The following is a 21941-nucleotide window of genomic DNA, read 5'->3' as shown; positions in this document are numbered from 1 at the left end:
CTACCACGTCCTTCGGGTTTCTGGGGCGTCTGAAGGATGCCAAGGGGGTGTCTTCGATAACACCAGTCATTCGTTTAAAGGCATGCAGAATGGACTTCTTTTCCTAGAATACCGTTGAGGTTCTCGGGGCCGAGATGATTAAGTAGGGACTAATGGAACTCTGTTATTTCAAGGTTTTCTTTTGTACTGGAGAAGGGATTGTGGAACACATACCTTGCAATTATCATATCCCCTGTTTGTCAAATGAGTTTTAAGAATTTGTCCTTGATCTTGGAAAGAAGTGGTTGAAGAGCAGATGTGGCGGATTCAGGTGAGCGATTAATAAGAGCTGTATGGCAAAGGGTATAAATGAGGTTATTGGACTTTGTGTGGAGATTGAACTAAATTTGCTCGTTTATAGATGTGGCTGTAGTATATTAAAAAAGTATTCATGAAAATGGAAATCTCCACAGTGAACCTGATGGAAATTTTGAAATCTTTCGCAATCGTGATAAAATCGTTGAGACTTTTCCCGACTCACTTCATCTCAATGTCATCTATGGAACGCAGAGGAATACGTATATGAGGTTTACCTGATGAATAATATAGGAAAATACGTTCGAATCTCCCCATAAAGATGTTGGCACAAGATGCACGGTGCCATTTTAGTTCCCATTGCCGATGATTTACTATTAGTATTCAGCGTTGAGAACATGTTCAAGAAGCTGAATGAGTGATTCAGTTGAAGGGCATCATAAGGAATGTTAGTGTAAAGTGAAGTAACATCTATCGTCACAATGAAGGGCATGGTCTGGCAGGCCCAAATGAAAGGTTTTATTTAGGTAATCAGTTATGCTCGTCGGGTATGACAGTACATCCGTTACATGCTGACGGAGATGCCGTGTGATTCCTGTGGCACCGAAAACTGGACGGCCTGACATGCCTTCTTTGTGAATTTGGGCAGTAAATGAAAAATCGTCACAGATTCTACCCTTGTACAATTTCTGGAGGGTTTCAGTAATCTTGACAGAACTTCTTGGCGTGGTCAGGCCGTAACTTTTTGTTAAAGTGTTCGTCTGAGAGCTGTCGATGAGCCTCTATAAATACTTGTCTTTGTCTAACAATAGTAGCACCTTTTTGATGACAATATCACCCAGAGTTTTCAATGTTTATAATGCATCTTTATGATGACAATATCACCCAGAGTTTTCAATGTTTATAATGCACCTTTTTGATGACATCACCCAGAGTTTTCAATGTTTATAATGCATCTTTTTGCTTTGTCAGGGTTGTCTCGGGTCAAATCTGGCTCTGAAAGAATTTTTTTTGTCGATTTCTTCTTCAGCTGCATCAATCCAAGGCTTCAAAGCCCCGTATATTTTAGGAGGTTATTCACAAGTGCTTTTCGGTCTGTACTGTGGGTACTGCTTTAAGACATGGATTACTGTTTGGTCTGTACTGTGGGTACTGCTCTAAGGCATGGATTGCTTTTTGGTCTGTACTGTGGGTACTGCTCTAAGACATGGATTACTGTTTGGTCTGTACTGTGGGTATACTGCTCTAAGACATGAATTGCATTTTGAGTTTCTTGCGGGAAATATGTTCCTTTCGCCGCAGTCGGTGGAAAAATGCTTTAGTGTTCTGTCTTATTTGTTGGTCAATGGCAGAAGTTAAGACCTGAGCAGAATCTGAGAGAGTGACATCAAAAACACTCAAAACCGATATGTGTGTCTGTTTTGTAGTTTTGTGTGAGTTGTTTTACTGGGCCACGTTTTACAAACGAACTTACAACTGAAACCAAAATCTTTATTAGCAATCTATTTTATTCTTTACGTTTATTAAATTGTGATTTTGATGTGAATAAGACGAATTTAGTTATGTAAACATATATATAAGAATAATCTCACATAATTATTAAGTTGACGAGGTTTGTAGTAGTCTTTTGTAAAACAGAGTCCAGGGTTTTAAAACTGTTCCATTTCGAAAGTGTAAACGTTTTCCTGATGTATGGCAGGGAGACTCACGATAACATCATTATACTGCTTGTCTTTAGCAAATTTTTCAGATATCGAATGATCAGACTTATCTTCAAATTCACATCTTGTGCATTGACCTAACCACACCACACTAAAACAAAGAAAGTTTTAAACTATTTACTTTGCATTTTCTGGAGTGTAAAAACGCAGCACGCAGTAGTTAGGACATCTTTACCCCTGGGTCCCTACAGCTTCTTTACTCTGGGGGTTCTGAGTAACCCAATATCCTTTGCATCATGCCCCTTCCCCTTTCAAAAATTCTTGGATCCACCTATGAATAGTCAGCACCTGGTAATTCTTCGTTACGCGTCATGCCAAACATCTCAGACATGTACATGTTTTATGTAATCATACATGTACATGTATTTTCATTTTCTTCGGGTTCATACGTGTAATTCATAATGCTCAATCAGAATATGCTTTCCTACCACAATAGCATTGAGTGCAAGATCCATTAATGTATAACTGAAGAGTAGGCAAGCCATCTATCTAAAATAAACAGATATGTATATCCATCAACATTTCATCTGATACTGCCACAGCTGCCAGATGTTCAGCATTCTCAAGAAAACAAAAGTAGATAGAAAGCCATATTGAATGTATATCATTTTTATTTTTTCACATTTTTTATGCATCATTTCTTATTTTTCAAAAATTAACGTAACATGATAACACTGCATTTAAACGATCATCAGGACCTCAAGTAGAGGACTGCATACACAAACAAAAAAACAAAGGAAAAAAATCCCAGAAATGAAATGGTTTGAACCAGATAAAATTCATTGTAATGGTAAGGTTTGCATCACAACATTCAGTGAGGTTTTTAAAAATAAATTATGGTGGCTTATATTTGGTAAAACACTTCACTACGCAGCATCAATCCTTCCGAAAATGATCAGAAAATGAAGGAAAAAAGAGAAAAATATGAAATGTGGTATGTTGTCTAAGTTGAATTAATCTCCAGTATTATACATTATAATGTCTAACAAAAGATAGGAAATAACCTATTTTGTAATTATTACAAAAAGATGCTTTGAATTTCTACAGAGGGAATTCTCCATAATGACAATATTAATCTGGTATGCAGCAGAATAAAACATAACAACAGGATGTGACTACACCCTTTAATAACTACGCAGACTGACTTGCCTGCCGACAACAATAGCACCAATGATTTATCTTGTATTTGTCAATTGCTGATCAATATCACAAACATTCATAAAAATAAAATGATAAAATAAATAGGGAGGTCACCATAATAAAAGGTCAAACTACTGACCCAAAGAAAGGTCAAACTACCGACCCAGAGTGCTCCTATGCTAGCATCAGATTAGTGGCTACATTGTTCTTGGTAATACATGTAACATGCTATTCTTTGTGGAGCAACTTAAATATTCCATGAGAAAATAATAATGAAATCTCTGTTACAATGCAAAAATAATTTTCAAATACTTAACATCCTTCTTTAATTTTTCACCTTTTCTCCATGTTATAAGATTTTTAGCACTCTAAGTTCTTGGTATCAAATGTTAGAAATCCATGTTCGAAGTTGTTTGATTTATTACATGTACCATTGACAGGTCGCTGACATCTTGTTTTCCACAGGAAGGAAACATAATAGCAGCAATAACAGGGAAATACAAACTAATACTGTGGTATTTGTAACAGGTTTGGTGTTTTTAAGCATGTCTCTGTCTTTCTGGATTGGCTGTTTAACTGGCCTGTGTACATAAGTTTCTTGCTTAGAGCCTGTGGTGTATTATGCCAAATTTGAACAGTTCCTATCACAAGCATCAGGATGGCAGATTGGACAATAATTTTAGACACAGTTACGTATGTCAGGAGTGGCAGGGTTCAGCGCCCACTGCCACCCCATGTCCACTTCTGCCACAAGTCATGTTTGTCACTTCTGTCCACTCATTTTTGTCCGGATCATAACACTCTACTGTTGATAGAAACTCTTGTCCATCATAACCACCTGTAAAAGTATGCAAAAATCTTTATCAAAATGTTGTAATGTGAAATTCTACAGAAATTCAGGAAGTATGAAGCTTATTGGAATATTTCTAGATATGCAAATGTCATCCTCCAGTATCTTTTAGAGTAAATTAAATCATGGTTATAGAGAAGTCTTATTGGAATATTTCTAGATATGCAAATGTCATCCTCCAGTATCTTTTAGAGTAAATTAAATCATGGTTATAGAGAAGTGCAAGGGATGCCCTATTTGTTAATAAGTAAAAAATTCGTTATTCATTATACTCGATCATATACCATAAGTGTGTTCGCTATAACTCTGTTTTACCGTGTGTTTTCTTCATTCTAATACTGACCTAAAGCATAAAGTTTACTGTTGACTACAGCTACACTTAGAGCACTCCTGGGGCTCCTCATGGGGGCTACAAACTCCCACTGATTGGTGACTGTGCAATACCGCTCCACAGAGCTCAGTTGACAGCTACTGTCATACCCTCCAACTGCATACACGTAACAATCCATGCCAATTACTCCTGTGATGATCAAAAAGGTGAGTTATATAGAAAACCATGAATGATAAAATGTCTAATTACTGAAATATTTACCTTGTTGATAATGTAAAACATGAATAGTCAGTACTATCAGATGCTTGTAATTCTTCAAATGAAACATCTCAAACAAAGTACATCTTCAAACTTACCAGCACCACTACGAGTCGTATTCATGGGAGCCACGAAGTGCCACTCATCCTTCTCTGGGTCATAACATTCCATGCTTCGCAACCTGTTGCTTCCATCAAAACCACCAAGAGCAAACAACAACCTATTCACCACGGCAACTCCCACTCCTATTCGCTTGGTGGCCATTGAAGCCAGCATTGTCCATCGGTCTAAGTCAGGGTCATACCTAAAAATAGATGTAAATAATGATTGTACATTACAAGTACTTTTCATGACAATCTTTTATGGATCTTTTATTGGTATCTGCATATAGTATGGAGCCAGAAGCCAGTGCATGTTAAGATTGTACTGTACATCAAGTATTTCTTTGTTGACAAATTTAATAAGTAGATCATTAAACATTCCTGCCACTTTAATAGGGGGCATATTGTCTATTAATTTTAAACGAAGTACTGTATTGTCTATTAATTTTAAACAAAGCACTGTATATATTTGCAAGTCATGAAAGGAGCTTGCCAATTTAGGAATTGGTAGATGAGATAAAGCCTTCACGGTGACAATACATTGATACACAGATACTGCAGCCATTGATTGCACACAGTCCTATAAAGTGCTGAGTAACTCTACTTATTATTGCCACTATTAACAATGACTCCAACTCCAAAGACAAGGCAACACAAAGACCTGGGTACACCAACCACTCATCAAATCAGGCTAGGGTTTCACAATCTGCCTCACTAGTTGGAAACTAGTCAGGATTGTATAGCTTTATTATTCATGAATCTGAATTTTAATGGAATCTGCAGATAATGCCATCCTGGATGTTTTCCAAACCAAGATATTTTTTTTTTATTTTCTGAAGACAAGCAATATCACATTATTTGTCATGATAGGTGGTCATCAGACTTTTGGTCTACTTATTCTGTTGAGAGCAAATCTGCAAATCTATGTTGACTCATGTCTTGAGTTTTAGTATTTTTTAATTAATAATTATCATATGGCCATTATTTGCCATGCCTTTACAATCAAAAGAAGTTTTTGGTAGCTAGCAGAAATGAATACATCGACAACAGTAATTTTAATTGATTTTAAAACTGTTAATATACCGTACATGCTGAAGCATTTGCACAAAACACTACCCCCTCCCCTCTCACATGCTGTCAGTCCTCATGGGATTCTTTTAAATTTGATCAATTTAAAGTAACAAAAGAATGTCACTGTTATTCTTTGCAATGGCTGCAGACATAGATCGTTGTCTGTATTTTGAATTAAGAGACTTTGTAAACAGAGTAATTATCAATAAATTTAAAAAGTTTGTTGACATGTCATGCCAAAGCTAATCCTTTGAATTTGGCTTTGACAAGGTGATAGGTGATTGTCTTTTTACATTACATTTCTCAATACATCAAACAGGACTAGAGTTTCATTGATCTTTACCTTTCCAAAGAAGAATGATGCTGTTGACCTTGTGACCCTCCAACAGCATATATCATATTGTCAATCACACCAATTCCTACACGATTTCTGGGGACTGTCATTGGACATCTGGAGAGCCAGATATTTCTGATGGGATCAAACACATCAAGGGCATTGGAGTCCATATTTCCATCAGGAGAGTTGTTCCTGCCTCCAACACAGAAGAATGAACCTTTCACAATACAACAACACAGACCACTCCTTGGAGTGGGTAACTCGGGAAGTCTTGTCCACTGATTTGAGGAGGGATTATAGTATTCAAAATTACTGAGGGATTGTCGCAAGTAACCACCGGCGGTAAATATGACTAGAGGTGAACATGGTTTCCTAGGTTTTTCTGGACACGTCTGATGAAGTTTTAATCCTTGGAAAATTTTGGATAAATATTCTTGACACTGGGGCATTTTCTTGAGAATATTACAATGATTCAACTGTTTCTCCAAAAACATGGGAGACAGAAAATGGCATCGAACAGCATAGAGTAATCCCTCTAACTTGCAGATCCTTTTATCAGGATCATGTTGAACATATCGTATCACAGCATCGAACACCTCAGATTCACATCGAATATTAAGTTCATCATGTTTGATTAAGTTTATAAGTTGACATGGTGAAAGCGTTAGAAATTCATCACATTTTATCACTTCAGAAAAATTTTTGAAAATAAATTCTCTTGCTTTTGTCTGTAATTCTATACAACCATGTTCACTAGCAAAATCTGCTATACCAATACAATTACTAGGGTCTAGTTGTTGTTCAAGAAAGACACTACATGCTTCCACAACATGATTCATCTGAAACATTGTGGCTGCTGGTAGAAGATAACAAACGTTCATTTCACTAACACGAACTTCTGCCGTGTATGCAAACTCTATGAGCGTTGCTAACGTGCATGGCGTGATCCCATGCAAAGGAATGGTCGTCATTTCTTCTTCCCTCATCCCTCCTGTGAACATGGCACGGAAATATGGACTGGCTGCAGCTAACACAATCTTGTGAGCCAGGAATTTTTCCTCCCCCACCAAAAGAGTGACATCACAAAGTTTTGTAAGCCTCCGGAGAGTACTCATCACTTCTAAAGCTTCCTTTGGATGTTTCATGATGGTGAAATGCATGCTCCCATCTGCAGGCTTTTCGGTGGTTACTGCCTTTGGGCGGTAACAAGAAGTAGAGTCCGTCTGCAACTTCGACTCATACACTTCCTGTGCAGACATTTTGAATTTGATTCGTCTTCAACAATTTAGGTATACATTTTGGATTGGTGTTGAATTGAATTAAAACTGTGTAAATTCCTGAAAATACAAGAATAAATACATTTTATTTATCATCAAATGATGTACTACTATCATATCAGTAAGCATGGAGATTATACATGTAAGGTCATTTGATGTGTATACACACTTACAAGGGTGAGATTTGTCTCGTCTGTATCGAGAGAAATCTACCTACAAAGACTGTCTATGAAAAGAAGGCTTAAATTTGTCATTTTAATACTTATTCAAAAATACCTAGGGTTTTCATATACAATCTCTTATCAAAATCTAATGATATAAACACTTCTATATTTATACCTTCCTTATTCATTAAATGTTGATTCCAATGACATAATCTCACCGATATTTAAAAATAGTGATAGGAATCACCAAATGAAGTAAAATCTAATGCCTGAATTTTCTACTTTTTACCCAATTTGTAAAATTTGATTGGTTACTAAAACACAAGAGTTCACCAATATGCGTTTTTAGAATAAGTCAATAAAAATGACAGCACGGGTAAACAGATCAACACCGGTACCACGATGAATGGAATTGTCAAATCAAAAGATCTGTAGAAATAAAATGAATTCTTGCCTGAGCTGGTATCCATGTCCACTGTCCCTGGTCAGAACTCAATGACAGAGTCAAAGTGTCTGACTCAGAAATCAAACTCCAAGTTAAACCAATAATGATAAGCATGTCAATGATTAAACTCAATTATGAAGTGTGAGCTTCTGAATGCAACGCTACACTAATCTCACGTCATGTGACCTTAAAAAAAGGTAAGGCTGAATGAGCCAGCACTTTTTGGCTGTCTTTATTTTCAATGCAAATGAGCTGTCTATTCATCGATAAAATAGTTTGTTCCTTTCAAATCATGTTTCATTTTTACTTTTTCTGGAGTACGATGTGAACGTGACAGCATTGTGGGTTGATTACAAAGGAGCCTGGGAGAAGCCAGATGAAGGACAAGGGACGAAGTGGTACGGATTAACACAGTTTCAACCATCACAAACATTTACCTGTCCTTCTAATTCCCAATTTCATTCTTTCATATTAAAAAAAACAAAAGATGGAATTTTAAAAAATGACATATATTCATTCAGGCATTTTGTTTTAATTACTTACAATTTCTAAATCAGTGCCTCATGGAAAATTATATTTTTTTCCAATTAAAGATAAACTACCTTTAACTGACCAAAACAAAATGCTAACAAAAAGATTTTTAACCTATGACAAAGCAAAGTAACTGACCGGCAGATAAGTAAAGATCCATGGTCCAATACATAAGTACACAAGTTTAAACCTAATTACACAAATCTGTGAGTGTGTAATCATTAGTGCTGACCTTGTTTGGAGAGGTCACACCTGAACCCAGGCTGTGCCAACACACAAACTTCACGTTCTGTTCAATGACTCAGCACTTCAGATCTCTAGGATATTACACAACTATTTCTATTTTGCTTTATGGTAAATCAATGAATATCCTACAGACAGATATGATATCAAATATATGAAATGTGCAAGTCATGGCAAGGTAAAACATTTCATTTGCGCTTTCACATCGCTCACGAATGTTAAAGGTGTCTAATTATCAACCCCTTAAACAAAAATAACTGCCTATTAGTTGTGCAATCTTGTCCTTTCTTGCCTCTAATGTCAGAACAGAATGCAGACAAAAAAGCAATATTAAAGCCATTTGCATAATGGCCATTGTCATTGCTAAGCCTATAAATTAATCTTTTACATGAATCCATCTGGAGTCTTTGTTTCTTGAATACCTTAGGAGTATTCTTGCATGGAACTCATTGGTCATCAATTTTCTATGAAACTTATCCCTTAATCAGGATTTTCATTACTTCCAAATACCAGTACCAATACCTATTTAAAGGATTGACATTTCATGACAACTCTATCATAATTCCACAGCAATAATTTTTCTGGGCCTAACTGTTTCATTGACAACCAATTACATGCAACTTTACTTATATCGCGCAATGTTAACTATGCTCGTCATGAAAAGGACCGTGAACCAAAGTGTGATATTTCATGGTACTTTAGTCATTGCAAATGCAAAGAAATCAAATCCACTTCATATAATAGCAGCCTTTATGGTCAATGCTACAAACCAATTTTGCCTACGTGAACGTGAAACGGTTTAAAAAAGTGATGTTTCATTGCTATTAAATATTGCTATATAAACACATGCAGACGTGATTTCCATATATGGAATAATGACATAAGACTTATGAAGGACAATAGGTGGGAAATAGAAAACTGTGTCAATTACTCTAGCGCATGCCCAGTTGGACTGAAACGTGAAGGCAGTGTTCTGCTAGAGTGAACGCAAAGATCAACCAAAGTTTTTGATCAATGGAAAGTATTTTACCTGAGTTATTCGGTCATTTTAATAATAAGGCGCCCTTGGGAATGTTCTTTGCTTGAGTGATTACTTACATTATTCTTAATACTACTAGGAAATCATTGCCCTATACACCTATTTCTCCTCAATAATTATTACGTACAGCTGTGTAGATACGAGTGTTTTATTTCTTAATCATTCTTGCATGGAAAAATAGAATTCCAAAGCCTTGTACATTCACGTTCGCATGACTTGGGACTTTTACTTGATTTTGCTACCTCATTCTTGTGAACGTGAGTGGATTACAATATAGAATTTGATGAGAAGATAACACAGGGTGTTTAACAATACAATGAAAGCATTTAACTCTTAGGACTCTGAAACCATCTTCAATTACTCAGCATCAATACGATGAAGGAAAATATCTATTGACAAAAGCAAATGCATATTTATAACCAAGCTTCCTCTATGACAACAAGAATATATAGACTTCTTATGGAGAGTGTGACTCAGCAGCATTTTGCAAGATTGTCAACCAATGGAACATTGCACTTTGCATAGTTTTCTCAAAGACTTTCCCAAATACAGAGATTAGATGCACCAAATGCCCATTTACTTTGCATCATTTAATTCATCTCAATAATTTTTTCCAAGCATCATTGGCTTCAAAGCTAACATTACATTAAAAATTATTGACGATCACATACAGGATTTCTATGAATACTAAAACAGAAGTTTCAGTCTTTTTATCATGCCTATATTAGACATGTTGTATTCCATCATATAAACAGTCTCTCCAGAAAGGACATCCTAAATGCCATTAATCCTAATTATCCACAAACTTCTTCAACAAAGCTTAGTTTTCCTCCTTCAAAAATATTTGTTGAATAAGAATTGTTCAAACTAATTTTCCAGTTAAGAAATGCTTACATGAAAGAAAAATAAGTTCCTTCCTTAATTTTTTTTTTCAACAATAACCTTTTGTGTAATTATTTACACAGTCCATGGTGAAGACAAATGCTTCGACAGTATTTAACACACTAAACTATGAATAAGTATTTCTACCTTACCAGTTCCAAATCAGCTGATAGGGGTCATAGCCCTCTAAAGTCAAGTTACACCACTGCAAAACTTTGTTTTCTGTTGAAATTTGTCACTCACAGAATTAAATGAAGCATATTTCATCTGATGCATTTCAAATTTGTGAATTGAAATCATGATCAGATCTCCACATCAGTATCCTTTAACAATTTGTTGAGTCCAAATACCAACCGGTCCTTTTTATAGATTGATAAACCATGTTTAAAACACAAGAATCTCGCAGTCTAACCAGGTGTGATACACATTAACAAGAATATCCAGGCTTCACATTTCCTGTCACAAAATGTTTAGACTGTTTAAAATCAAAAAACCAGCATAAAATACATGTAGCTTTCACTGATGGTTAGCACATATCTGCAGGACTGTGCACAAGAAACATTGAATTCATTTTAATACATTTGCTTATAAACACATACATTAACTTTTTAGATCCGGATTAGACCGACAAATTAATTAAACTTTATAATGCCAATGTTACATTACCTTTAGTAAATTACTTATTTTGCATAAAATGGATAAATTCATCATTTTCCCATATAGAGTCAACCTAATTTCATTATCCGAGTTCTGAAATGGTATAAGCCCAGGGGAATGTGGCAATTACAGCACAATGTGTGTGGTACCAAGACATCAGAATTTTGAGAATTACTAGAAACACTTTTAATAATTTTGATAGTGCAGAACTGGACTATTTCACAGTAGAAGAAGATGAGAGAAAAAACCCACAGATTATTTCTGCAACTACCTTTAGAATTTTGAGGGGAAAAAATGCATTAAATTATGGTTGTAGAAAACTAAATCATTTTATGAATTAAGAAATAAAAAAAATAACCCAACAGCACCAAAATATTTCTACAACCAGATCTAGTTTCAAAAATACTCAAGAATCAACTAACTGCATCCTTGTCTGCAACCACAGGGGCTAAGCCCGTTTTGGGCCTGAACTCTGTGATACCATAAATATATATACTTTATTTATGGTATCACAGAGTTCGGGCCCAAAACGGGCTTAGCCCCTGTGTCTGCAACAGATTTCTGTGTAAATCCTATGGTAGGTCTAGAGGGTTAGGATTTGAAAACAACAAAAGAATTGGAAATAACTATTGATTAAACTATGAAAAACCAGAATCTCAGAAAGTTCTTAGATATATATACATGCATAATTAACTTGATTTGAACATATTCCATTGTGTACATGACTCAAAATTTATTTCCTCTGGTATAAAACATAAACATCGTGAATAATGAAAAAAAATTGTTGTGTATGTAAAAACAATATATTCCTTGCATTAAAAAAAATCTTTAATATTATATTAAGAATAATAAAATCACACACAAAAACCCAAAAATACAAAATCCTATCTGGTAGAGCTCAATGGATTAAAATACTACTAAGTAAGAGAACGCCACTCTATAGATAACAAGTTTCAGTACTGCAGGGTTTCATTTTTTCCTCAACAATTTTACAAAATAAATGAGGTAAATTTCAAAAGTTTCCACTTCCAAAAATGTTTTCAATAGTTTTCATCCACTGCAATTTTCTCAGCCTTAGAAATGGATTTTTAGATTTGAAATATAATTCTTCTAGATTTATTGTTTTTCTTTTGTCATACCACAAAAATATTGCTACCAATTTACAAAAAGAACTAAACTAGGATTATCATAAGCCAAAAGTTTTGAGACTATTCATAACACTTTATTCTTAGTATCTCATATGATACTTTTTTCTTCTTTTTGACCTAATACATTCAATATATAATGCATAGAATGTGAAGCATAAACTAATATCTGCAGGTATGAAACATTTAATATCATAATTCATTGTAAACATACTATTTCTTGGCGAATCAAAATAGAAGAAAAAAAGAAACTACATGTATTCATAAAATTATAAACTGATATTGTGCATTTATCATTTATTAAATTTTCACTATTTGAATTTAAACATTTCTAATTTCATTTCAAATAGATAATAGAAAATCTCTGGGAAGGAAAAAGGTTCACAGAGGGATTTTGCCTCTGTGAATTTTCACTTTTCAGCACATAAAATTTTAAGAGAGAGCATAATGATTCATATGGTTTTATTTTTCCTAATATATTTTATACAAATAGTAAAAAAGTACATCATTTTAGCCCTCTTTTGGGGTTTTCTGATGACTCCCTTCCCACTTCTCTTATTCAATTTAAATACATTGTAATAAACATGTATGTCTAAATACTGCATTTCCCCATAAAAATCAAGAATGTTACAAATTTGCATGCCCTGTTCTTCCACAATTGAATTCCTTTTGAAAATGCTTTATAAATAAATAAAAGCATGAAATTTCTACCTTATGCATGTATTTATGCTTTAAATTTGGGATAAGCAAGCATTTTGCTTGAACAAAAAATAAACAGGGCCATTTTAGGCAGAAAGAGAACTTGCTTTACAATGGAAATTTGTTGGGTTTTTTTAAATTACCCCATAATAAAAATCACATTGTGGTATAAAATAGTAAAAAAGTGTTCATAAAGAGTAAAACATTCATTCAAAGTACTAAAAAATAAAATTTTACCTAAAGACTTTAACAATTCCTTAAAAAATTAATGAGAAATTGATTTACCATCTCCTAAGCCAGTCTGATCAGCTCTTAAAATTCTTCATAGAGGAAATATCCTTCTAGAATTCATGAAACAACCATTACACCCGTGTAGAGGTAATAACAAGGCAGATGATTTCATTTAAACCATATCCACAGGTTTATTGTATGCAGATGATTAGCTGACAGTGACTCAGCAGAATTTTATCTGTCAGGATATTGGAAATAGATAAGGGCATATGTCATAAACCTACAGATTATATATCTTTTACACCCACCATTTTCTAGTTTTTACTTATTTTCAGCAAAATAGATCACCTACTGAAAGACGATAACAATGACAAGAATTTTATTATAATTACTATCTATACAACCTATAGAGAGAAATGAATATATCAAATATGGTTTTCATATTCCACTTCTTTTAAAAATCATATGAACAAAAATACACAAAACCTCATAGAACTTGAAATCTTGACATTAAAAACTTGTCATAAAAGTGGAAATCTAAATCTAATTGAAGATATAAATGATAAATATGATACTAAAAATGTTATAATATTTAAAAGTTTCAAACAATTGTATATTTAGTTATTTACCTTTTACCAGGTTTAAACATTTGTTCTACATTATTAAGCCATTTTTAAAAAATGTTTTTAAAAAGACCTTACTTTTTTCAGTTTTGTGCTCAGGAAAGACAGTGAAGTTTTATTCTAATCCAACCTGCCCTAATGAAGCTGTCAGTATCAGCATCAATTTACAAACAAACAAACAAACAAAAAGTAATCACTTACCACAATAACAGCACACAAACAGTTGAGTATATATATTTAAAATGAAAACCACTGTGTTTAGCTCTGGATCTATTGAGAAGTGACATAGGTATTTAACGTGTTAATGGAAACATGACTAAGCAGTTTACCTGCGGATCGATTCTGCTAGTAGTACATCTGCCTTTTGCAATGATTGAAAACAGAATGACCCTTTCTCTATAGACATATACGTATATGATTTAGTTTTTGCTCTGAAAACTGACTGTCATTACTATTTAACACATGCTGACCTGGCTGCATACATGCATTATCTCTCATGGATTGTTTTGTTCCTTTAAAAAAAATGCCATTCAGTGCAAATGATTGGACTTTGCAGAAAATCAAGTACTGGTACAATAAATTCTAGTCAAAGTTTAATTAATTTAAAAACTTGATTTTCAGGCTCCGTTTTTGTTTGTATGTTGTTTTACACGCATGTTTAAGATAGAGATGTTACCAGCTGCTCCATGACTGTCGAGTAAGGAGAAATACATGCCAAATTTTCTAAATTGATTTAATCCGTGAAATAGATATACTTTGGTCAATAAAATTCATGATGGGATTAGATCTAAATATGATCAAAACATCAATAAAGTATTCATATGATTTTAACAAGTAAAGGAAAAGTAAAAAAAATTTAATTTTCTCAGTTATGGAGCTTGACTAAATCACTTTTCTCAAAGAAAGTAAAGCTCCTAAACCTTAACAATTATGATGTAAAATGTTTAAACATGTTTCATAAAAAACTAAAAAGATGCAGCCCTTGATCGCACATCTCTATGCATTTGAAAATATGGAAAACACACTGGTTTGCGTAAATTTATATTTTCTGTATTTCTTCCTGGAAATTTCTAAATCCAGGCAGTGATTATACTACAAGTGTGCTTTTAATGATATCGTGTAAGGGTAAGAGACCGCTGACATTTTGTTCAAGAAATCAGTAACATGGACACCTTAGCACTATATACTAATCGCTTTCTTCTTTACATAACTCATTTGAATTCATCAAAATGCATTCATGTATGTAAGGGAAGAATGAAAAACTGCCTAGTCATTGGCGATCCCAAGCCTTTTGTTGTTTAGCACATTATCTTATCTAATTAACAGAATTCCCTCTGAAATAAAACATTTACATGACTTGTCATAGCCATGTTCATCAAGTACAATTATTGACAACAGACTCCATTCAGAAATTAAGCAAAGAAAATCTTTTAACAATCGATACAAATGAAAAACCATCTACTAGTAAATATAATTTCAATTCATAATATTCTATCCTTTTAATTAAATTAATACTGATTTCCAGGAATTTACTATGGGCACAAATACATATTTCTCTGTACTCAATTCAACTTACCGAAATCTATGCAATAGTCCTCCATATAAAATTTATTACCTATATGCACTATTCACTTGCAAATACTGCTTTGACAGGATACAATGTTTAGATTAAAAAACGCCTCTAAGTATTCCCTAGTTTTAAATAAACTCCGACTAGGACATTTTTAGAGGGCAAAAAAAAAAAGAAAAAAAAAAAGACAATTTTCTTAGATAAGAAAAAAATAAAATTCATTGAATTTCAATTATCAAATTTACTCATTAATATAATAACTTTAAAAAATAGAAATGACATTTAAATTCAGACTTTTAAAAACTCCCTTTTCAGTAATTCTAAAAGACATTCTATACTTAATACCTTAAATGTTTGTTGCCAGTGGTTAATAACAGATACACTAAACTTACAAAGTTTTTGGCTTAGTTTGGTTGTAGTAAGTACAAATATAAAATTCCTTAAAAGATAAGGGACTAGTAAATTTTTTATGATGTTCAAATGTTGAAATATATTACCTCTCAATATATAACTTTAGACAAATTTCCCCCACTGTTTAGGACTGAATTGAAAATTACATTCCCTATGGTATTCATTTAATACTTATAAAAACATAAATTTAGTTTTCATTTTCATCATTTTTGATAAAAAAGTTTGTTTTTAGCAAGTGTCATTAAAAAAGTATGAAAATGGCTTTTGTTATTGGTACTGAAAGTATTTACCAATATGTAAAATAATTTTACACAGCAATACACAAGGCTGTAGAGTATAGAAAAATGAACTTTTGTGTTTGTATAAAATTTATTGTGTTATGTTTTATAACTTTATCAGCTGAATCCCTATATAGTGGGTTTTTTTTTTATAGGAATGCATACCGGGAGTAATGATCATGCTGCCCTTCTCTATCTTGGCTGTATGTGGAATTGATTGAAATGAAATTAGAGATGTAAGACGTTTATAACGTAACAATGCTTCACCACAGAAACATCTGACCAGCAAAATAATTTATAGCAGAATACATGTACTTCAATAAAGCATTTATGTTAGTTTGCACAAAATATATTCTACTGCCTCAAGTAAAGCAGTACATTTTGTGACTATTAATCAAATAGACTTGTTCACATTGTTACCGTACATGATAATTTATAGAATACTAAGTTTTAAAGCTCTTCTGCTATCCAACATGGCACCAAAATTGAAAATTCGATAGTGTAAATAACTAAAACAAGTGTTACGCTCACATTGCAAAATACGCCCGTCCAAAACATGTATTTTTAGAAATTTTTGTACGTTTAAATATTTGCACAGTTTATGCTTGTATTGATGCATTGCTTAATCTCTGCTGCAGAAGAAATAAAGAATGTCTGTCTGACTGTCTACTTGATACCAACACCGTGGGAAACATGGACACCTAATTTGATAATCCTCTCTTTATTAGAATTGTTTTTCCTTCATCAACTTGATTACATATAAAAACTATGACCTTGACTCTGAGAATATCAAGCATCTTCCTTTCACCATGGGGAACATGTATACCAAGTTTTATTATCCTACCCTTATTTAATAAGTACCAGAGTTTTTGAAATAAACAAAATTTCACCAGTTAAGTAGACCAGTGAATTACCGGGTAATGAAATTTACTGGTCTGAACAAATATTTACTGGTCAGTATTTTAGTTACTTGAATGAAGAAGAAACAAACAAACAAATTGATATTTACTGTAATGCGTACAATATTCCCTGCCTCGTGATTGGGGTAAGAGTAAATTCGGACCATATGAAAGCAATCTATATGGCTTCAAGTGTCTTTTATTGAATAAGACTTGTTCTCCAAGGGCTGCATTTGCTGCAAAGGTGCACATGCATTATACGAATAGCCATAGAGCCCCAACCTGGAATGACTTCACTTGCATGCTGATTTCCATTGGGCCTTACTCTCATTGATGTATCTGTCCACATAATATTTTGTCAAATTCACGTAACAAAAGTTGTATCATTAGCGGCTTCCTTCCATATCTGCTAAATATGATCCAGAAAAATATAAAGGGATATCATCTAATTTTGCATTTGCAATGCAATGTCAATGTCTATTCATTTGTTTTGAACTTGGTACTCAATCCCAAATCATAAAAGCACTTTAATTTAGGCCAAAAAAATTAACCAATAGTTTCTCAGCCCCTCCCCCGTTAAAAATATTTACCAGTGTTGCCGGTGGGACAGGTGGACTTCAAAAACTCTGGAGTACTCTTTTATCCTTCCCACAAGGTGCTGATGGATGAATAAACAGACTCACAGAAACACTGCACCATACGATTATATATCCCATCTATGATAGCTAAATTTATCATACCACCCTTATTAGTACATATATTTTTTCTTGTTTTGTGCCTATAAAATTACCCGTCATAAAGTCTGACCCTGACCTTGAAAAAATATGGGCTTTTTTCTCTAATTTTGGGGATTATGCATACCAAGTTTGATGATCCTAGTGTTATGAATATTGTTTTTATGTAATCCACAAGGTGCTGACCGATGGAAAAACACACTGCACCATACCATAAAATTCCACTTCTGGCAATCCCTTACTACAATTAATTAGATTTTGAGAATGATTTTCAATAATAAATCATAACACCTTGATAAAGTGCAAAAACGTAATTAATTCGTCTTACACAATGGAATAGAAAAATTATAGCATAAAAATGCTTTAAAAATTTGAGCATTCTAATTAGGTATTTTCATATATCCCCATTGGTCGATAATATCCCATTTTGGAAATAATATCCTATTAGGGCAATTGGACGAAACATTTTTTAAAATAATTCATATTGCTTTAAAAATTAAAAATTTTGGTACATCTGAATCCCTTTCTGCTTCTCCTTACTATGCATTTAGTCTTTATAATAGTATCAGCAAAATTAAAGAAGTCTTTCAACATGTTCAAATCATGATAAAGACATTTAATCACTATGACCATTTTTGCCCCACTCTGGTTCAATCTAATATCAATAGCACTAAAGATGTCATTTAAATGTTTTACACATAAACACTATAAAGGTGAAAGGTCATCAAAAATGGTATGCGACACACTGTCTTATCATGGTATACCCACAAATCAAATATCAAAGGCTTATGTCAAAAGACAAAAATGTTATGGTCCGAACAAACAAAAAAATGCCAAAAGATTTCTATTAATTGACCTTTACGTAAACGGTCATGGTCAAAAGCCAAAAAACTTATGGCCCGGACAAACTTTATATGAGAAGCGGAAGAAGAAGAAGTGCAAAAAGAAGAAGAATTCACATTAAAACAATATGTCCCCCTTCAGGGAAGGAGAGACATTATAACAAGAGTGGAAACCCAAGTAATGCAGACTGACTGACAGTTTCGGTTTCACCAATGTATGTGGATAAGATCTCTGATTACGAATGTCAGCAATAATTCTAGAGCAATGCCGGGCTTTTTTTAATTGCTGAAAATGGACCATTGACTACTGAGTGATAAACAGTGGCATAGTTTGAGGGGGGGGGGGGGACCTAAATTGGCCGATTTACGATTATTGTTTTTTAAAATATCATTTGCTAAAAAGAGCCTAGAGTCTAGCTTACATGTGCATATGCTAGAACTCTGAACTTTGAACTCCTGATCATTTGTTGAAATTGAAAGCAAAGAGATTTTTATTAAATAAAGGTATACTAAACATCTCATTTGATTTAAAAAAAAATAAATTCAAAAGTAATAATATGATTTATAATCATACAAATTGAATATATATATTGAACTCATGGACAAGTGGGGAAAAATTGTGACTGCAGGGATCAACATTAACGGTTGCCCGATTGCCCGAGGCAAGTGAAAACCCAGTTCGGACAAGTGAAACTCAATACACACTTGCCCAATGGGGCAAGTGATTATTTCAGTAGAAAATGTGATTATTATAATAATTGTGTTAAGCTTGATGAATATAAAATATTAGAACGTAATGTCCAACTCCCTATATTGCTGTTTTCTTTACCAAATTGTCAGATTATAGCAAAGGCCCATTCTAGTAGACCGTACTATATCACCAATTGACAAAGAGAGATAATTAGAGTTACTGGTTGACAGACTTATTAGAGTCTTAAATATTTCAGACAACTAAGTTTTTCATTCGGACAAGTAAAACTTCCAGTTTACTTGCCCGAAGGGCAAGTAAGAAAATTCGGGCAAGTAAGAAGAAAAGTTAATGTCTCTCCCTGGACTGGGAAACAACTGAATTCATGTGGATAAGAGTTCTACTTAGCATGACCGTCGTGTGCATGGTGAAAATTATCGGTACGACAGTCATACAGATAGACACTTCCAGGAGACTTAGTTACTAAAAGGTTTGCCTCCATTTCCACTGCACTATAGGCTGTCCTACAGTTTTATTTCCAGCCACTTCAACACTTTCTAAACCTTTAAGTTCTGAAAATTCAACTGTTGACATATTGGTCTATCAGATAAACAAAAGTAAAAAATATCTGATAAACAAGATACTTACAGTATAGTCTCTATATTTATATATATAAAATAGCTTGATTTAGCTGTTTCAAATCTGTTATCAAATTAATTACTATAGGCGTAAAAATCGAATTTCATTGAGTAAAATTTTTTTCATTCATGTGCTTTATACAACACATTGTAAACAAACAAAAAATGCTTCTTGAACTATGTTCCTTTGGAAGAATTTTGATTTTTGATTTTGTAAGATTAGTAAGTTGTTAAGCACCAGTTTATATCCTATTTGCAGCAAAGAATAAAAGTCAGTGTCAGAGGATCAACAGAATAATGGATAGACAATCAGATTCCACAATGTAAAGCCATCTGACTTACTTTAATATCTATACTTCAACACAAACAAGGCAGTGGATAATCTCAGCTGAGATTCAGCTCGGCTGGATATTTGGACCGAATCTCGGAACAGTCCTTCATATCTCGTGTTTGGAAATTTATATTCAGCTTCGGTTGGTTCTAGCAATAAATGTGTAACTAGGTGACATTTCCACTCACTTCATGTAAGTTATTTGACTATTAATCCAACTCTGCATCACTATTAATGCTGCAGCATTACTTAACGTCTAGGTATGTAAATTCCATAATAAAAATATAGTAAATGATTACTTCCATGGTGTAATATTTTATCTCCCGAAATTGAAAAGCCTGTTTTATAAATTAGCGATATACAAGTAGGTATGTGGAGATACTATATATCAATAATTTAAAAAAATCAGACTATAGGAACTCTTCAATTTCAAGAGATAAAATATTGTAACATGGAAGTCATAATTTAAATGGAAAATTTAATATTAGTTTTTATTATGGAACTGGCATATACCTATAAAGTAGGTAATGCAGCAATATTTTAAATTTAATAGTGACAGAGTTAGATTAACAGTCAAATCACTTATTTGAAGTGAACAGCATTGTCACCTAAGTGCACATTTTAAAATTACTAGAACCGACTGAAGCTGAATGCAAATTTTCATACATGAATTATGAAGGACTGTTCCAAGATTTGGCGAAGGCGTCAAATCAAATATCAGACCGAGTTGAATCTCAGCCGAGATTAGGTAGTGGACAGTTAACAACACAAAAGAAATCATCTTTTCATGAAAAATCTTAAAACGATGTAGCATTGTTACGAAGTCCAATAAGAATAGTGTCATGATTAGTTCAAAGTATAAACAGTTTACCTGTTTAAAAATTATTATGCCAATTATTATTCATTGACATACCACTCAGTCTAAACTAGCTTATCAAGCTATTTCACAAAACTGTATCATAATCTCGGCTGAGATTCGGCTCGGTTGAATATTTGGACTGACGTCTTCCCCTTCACCGGTCTGCAGTCCAAATGTCATAGATATATTATTTTACAGTAAATATAGAGATTGTACAACACAGAGAACTCTCTATGAAAGTGAAAATACACTAAACTTCGATGTTACTCAAGTTGGTTTATGTCATTATGGTTAAACTTATGCCAGATGTTGAAGAAAGTTAACTTACATGATTTTGTTATTTTCGAAGATTTCATCCCAAATTTTTAACCGGAAGTACACATAATCAATGAACTCGTTCGTAATATTTTTCGTATATATGACTAAAGCTTTTGTTGTTTGTTTTAAGTCCCTTCACTTTTACCAAGACGTCACCAGTTGTTAAATAAAATTTTTGTTAAAAATAAAATTTTGATATTAGACGATCTATTTGTAAGTTACGGATATCAGCTCATAAATTAATGATTGAAGTTGGTAGATATTTCGGTTTGCTGATGAAAGAAAATCTTTTTGTGGTGCTATAGAAAAAACAGTTAAAAATTTTACCAAACTC

The 21941-nt window shown here is 33.4% G+C and overlaps 1 protein-coding gene and 2 long non-coding RNA genes across 7 annotated transcripts; 2 read left to right on the top strand and 1 right to left on the bottom strand.

Annotated features, from left to right (window-relative positions):
• Positions 1 to 2608: 2608 nt before the first annotated feature.
• LOC125670768 (kelch-like ECH-associated protein 1) lies at positions 2609 to 21677 on the bottom strand. Of its 5 annotated transcripts, XM_056161765.1 has the most exons (6): positions 21618 to 21677; positions 18059 to 18172; positions 6110 to 7440; positions 4693 to 4898; positions 4349 to 4525; positions 2609 to 3993 (listed from the first exon to the last, which is right to left on the bottom strand). In XM_056161765.1, the coding sequence occupies exons 3-6, from the start codon at positions 7360 to 7362 to the stop codon at positions 3854 to 3856; spliced, it is 1776 nt and encodes a 591-aa protein (XP_056017740.1). In that variant the 5' UTR covers positions 7363 to 7440; positions 18059 to 18172; positions 21618 to 21677; the 3' UTR covers positions 2609 to 3853. The 5 variants fall into 5 exon arrangements, with proteins under 5 accessions (XP_056017740.1, XP_048762087.1, XP_048762088.1 ...); XM_048906130.2 differs by lacking the exon at positions 18059 to 18172; XM_048906131.2 differs by lacking the exons at positions 18059 to 18172; positions 21618 to 21677 and adding an exon at positions 14241 to 14768.
• Positions 4433 to 5092, top strand: LOC130053954 (uncharacterized). The gene is made up of 2 exons (XR_008802183.1): positions 4433 to 4542; positions 4696 to 5092. It is a non-coding gene; the product is annotated as an uncharacterized LOC130053954 (long non-coding RNA).
• On the top strand, positions 8304 to 16960 carry LOC130053955 (uncharacterized). The gene is made up of 2 exons (XR_008802184.1): positions 8304 to 8387; positions 16454 to 16960. It is a non-coding gene; the product is annotated as an uncharacterized LOC130053955 (long non-coding RNA).
• Positions 21678 to 21941: the final 264 nt, after the last annotated feature.

The sequence above is a fragment of the Ostrea edulis genome, chromosome 4, assembly GCF_947568905.1.
Source record: "Ostrea edulis chromosome 4, xbOstEdul1.1, whole genome shotgun sequence".
NCBI lineage: Eukaryota > Metazoa > Mollusca > Bivalvia > Ostreida > Ostreidae > Ostrea > Ostrea edulis.
The sequence above is the reverse complement of the archived record's forward strand: the minus strand, read 5'-3'. Positions and strand labels throughout refer to the sequence as shown.

What these genes read in the sequence shown, in the direction of transcription:
- LOC125670768 (XM_056161765.1), bottom strand. Translation starts at nt 7,362, where the DNA reads ATGTCTGCACAGGAAGTGTATGAGTCGAAGTTGCAGACGGACTCTACT. An exon ending in CATCATTCTTCTTTGGAAAG is followed by an intron (nt 4,899 to 6,109) that starts GTAAAGATCAAT and finishes ATCTATTTTTAG; the next exon opens with GTATGACCCTGACTTAGACC. An exon ending in TACGACTCGTAGTGGTGCTG is followed by an intron (nt 4,526 to 4,692) that starts GTAAGTTTGAAG and finishes TGATCATCACAG; the next exon opens with GAGTAATTGGCATGGATTGT.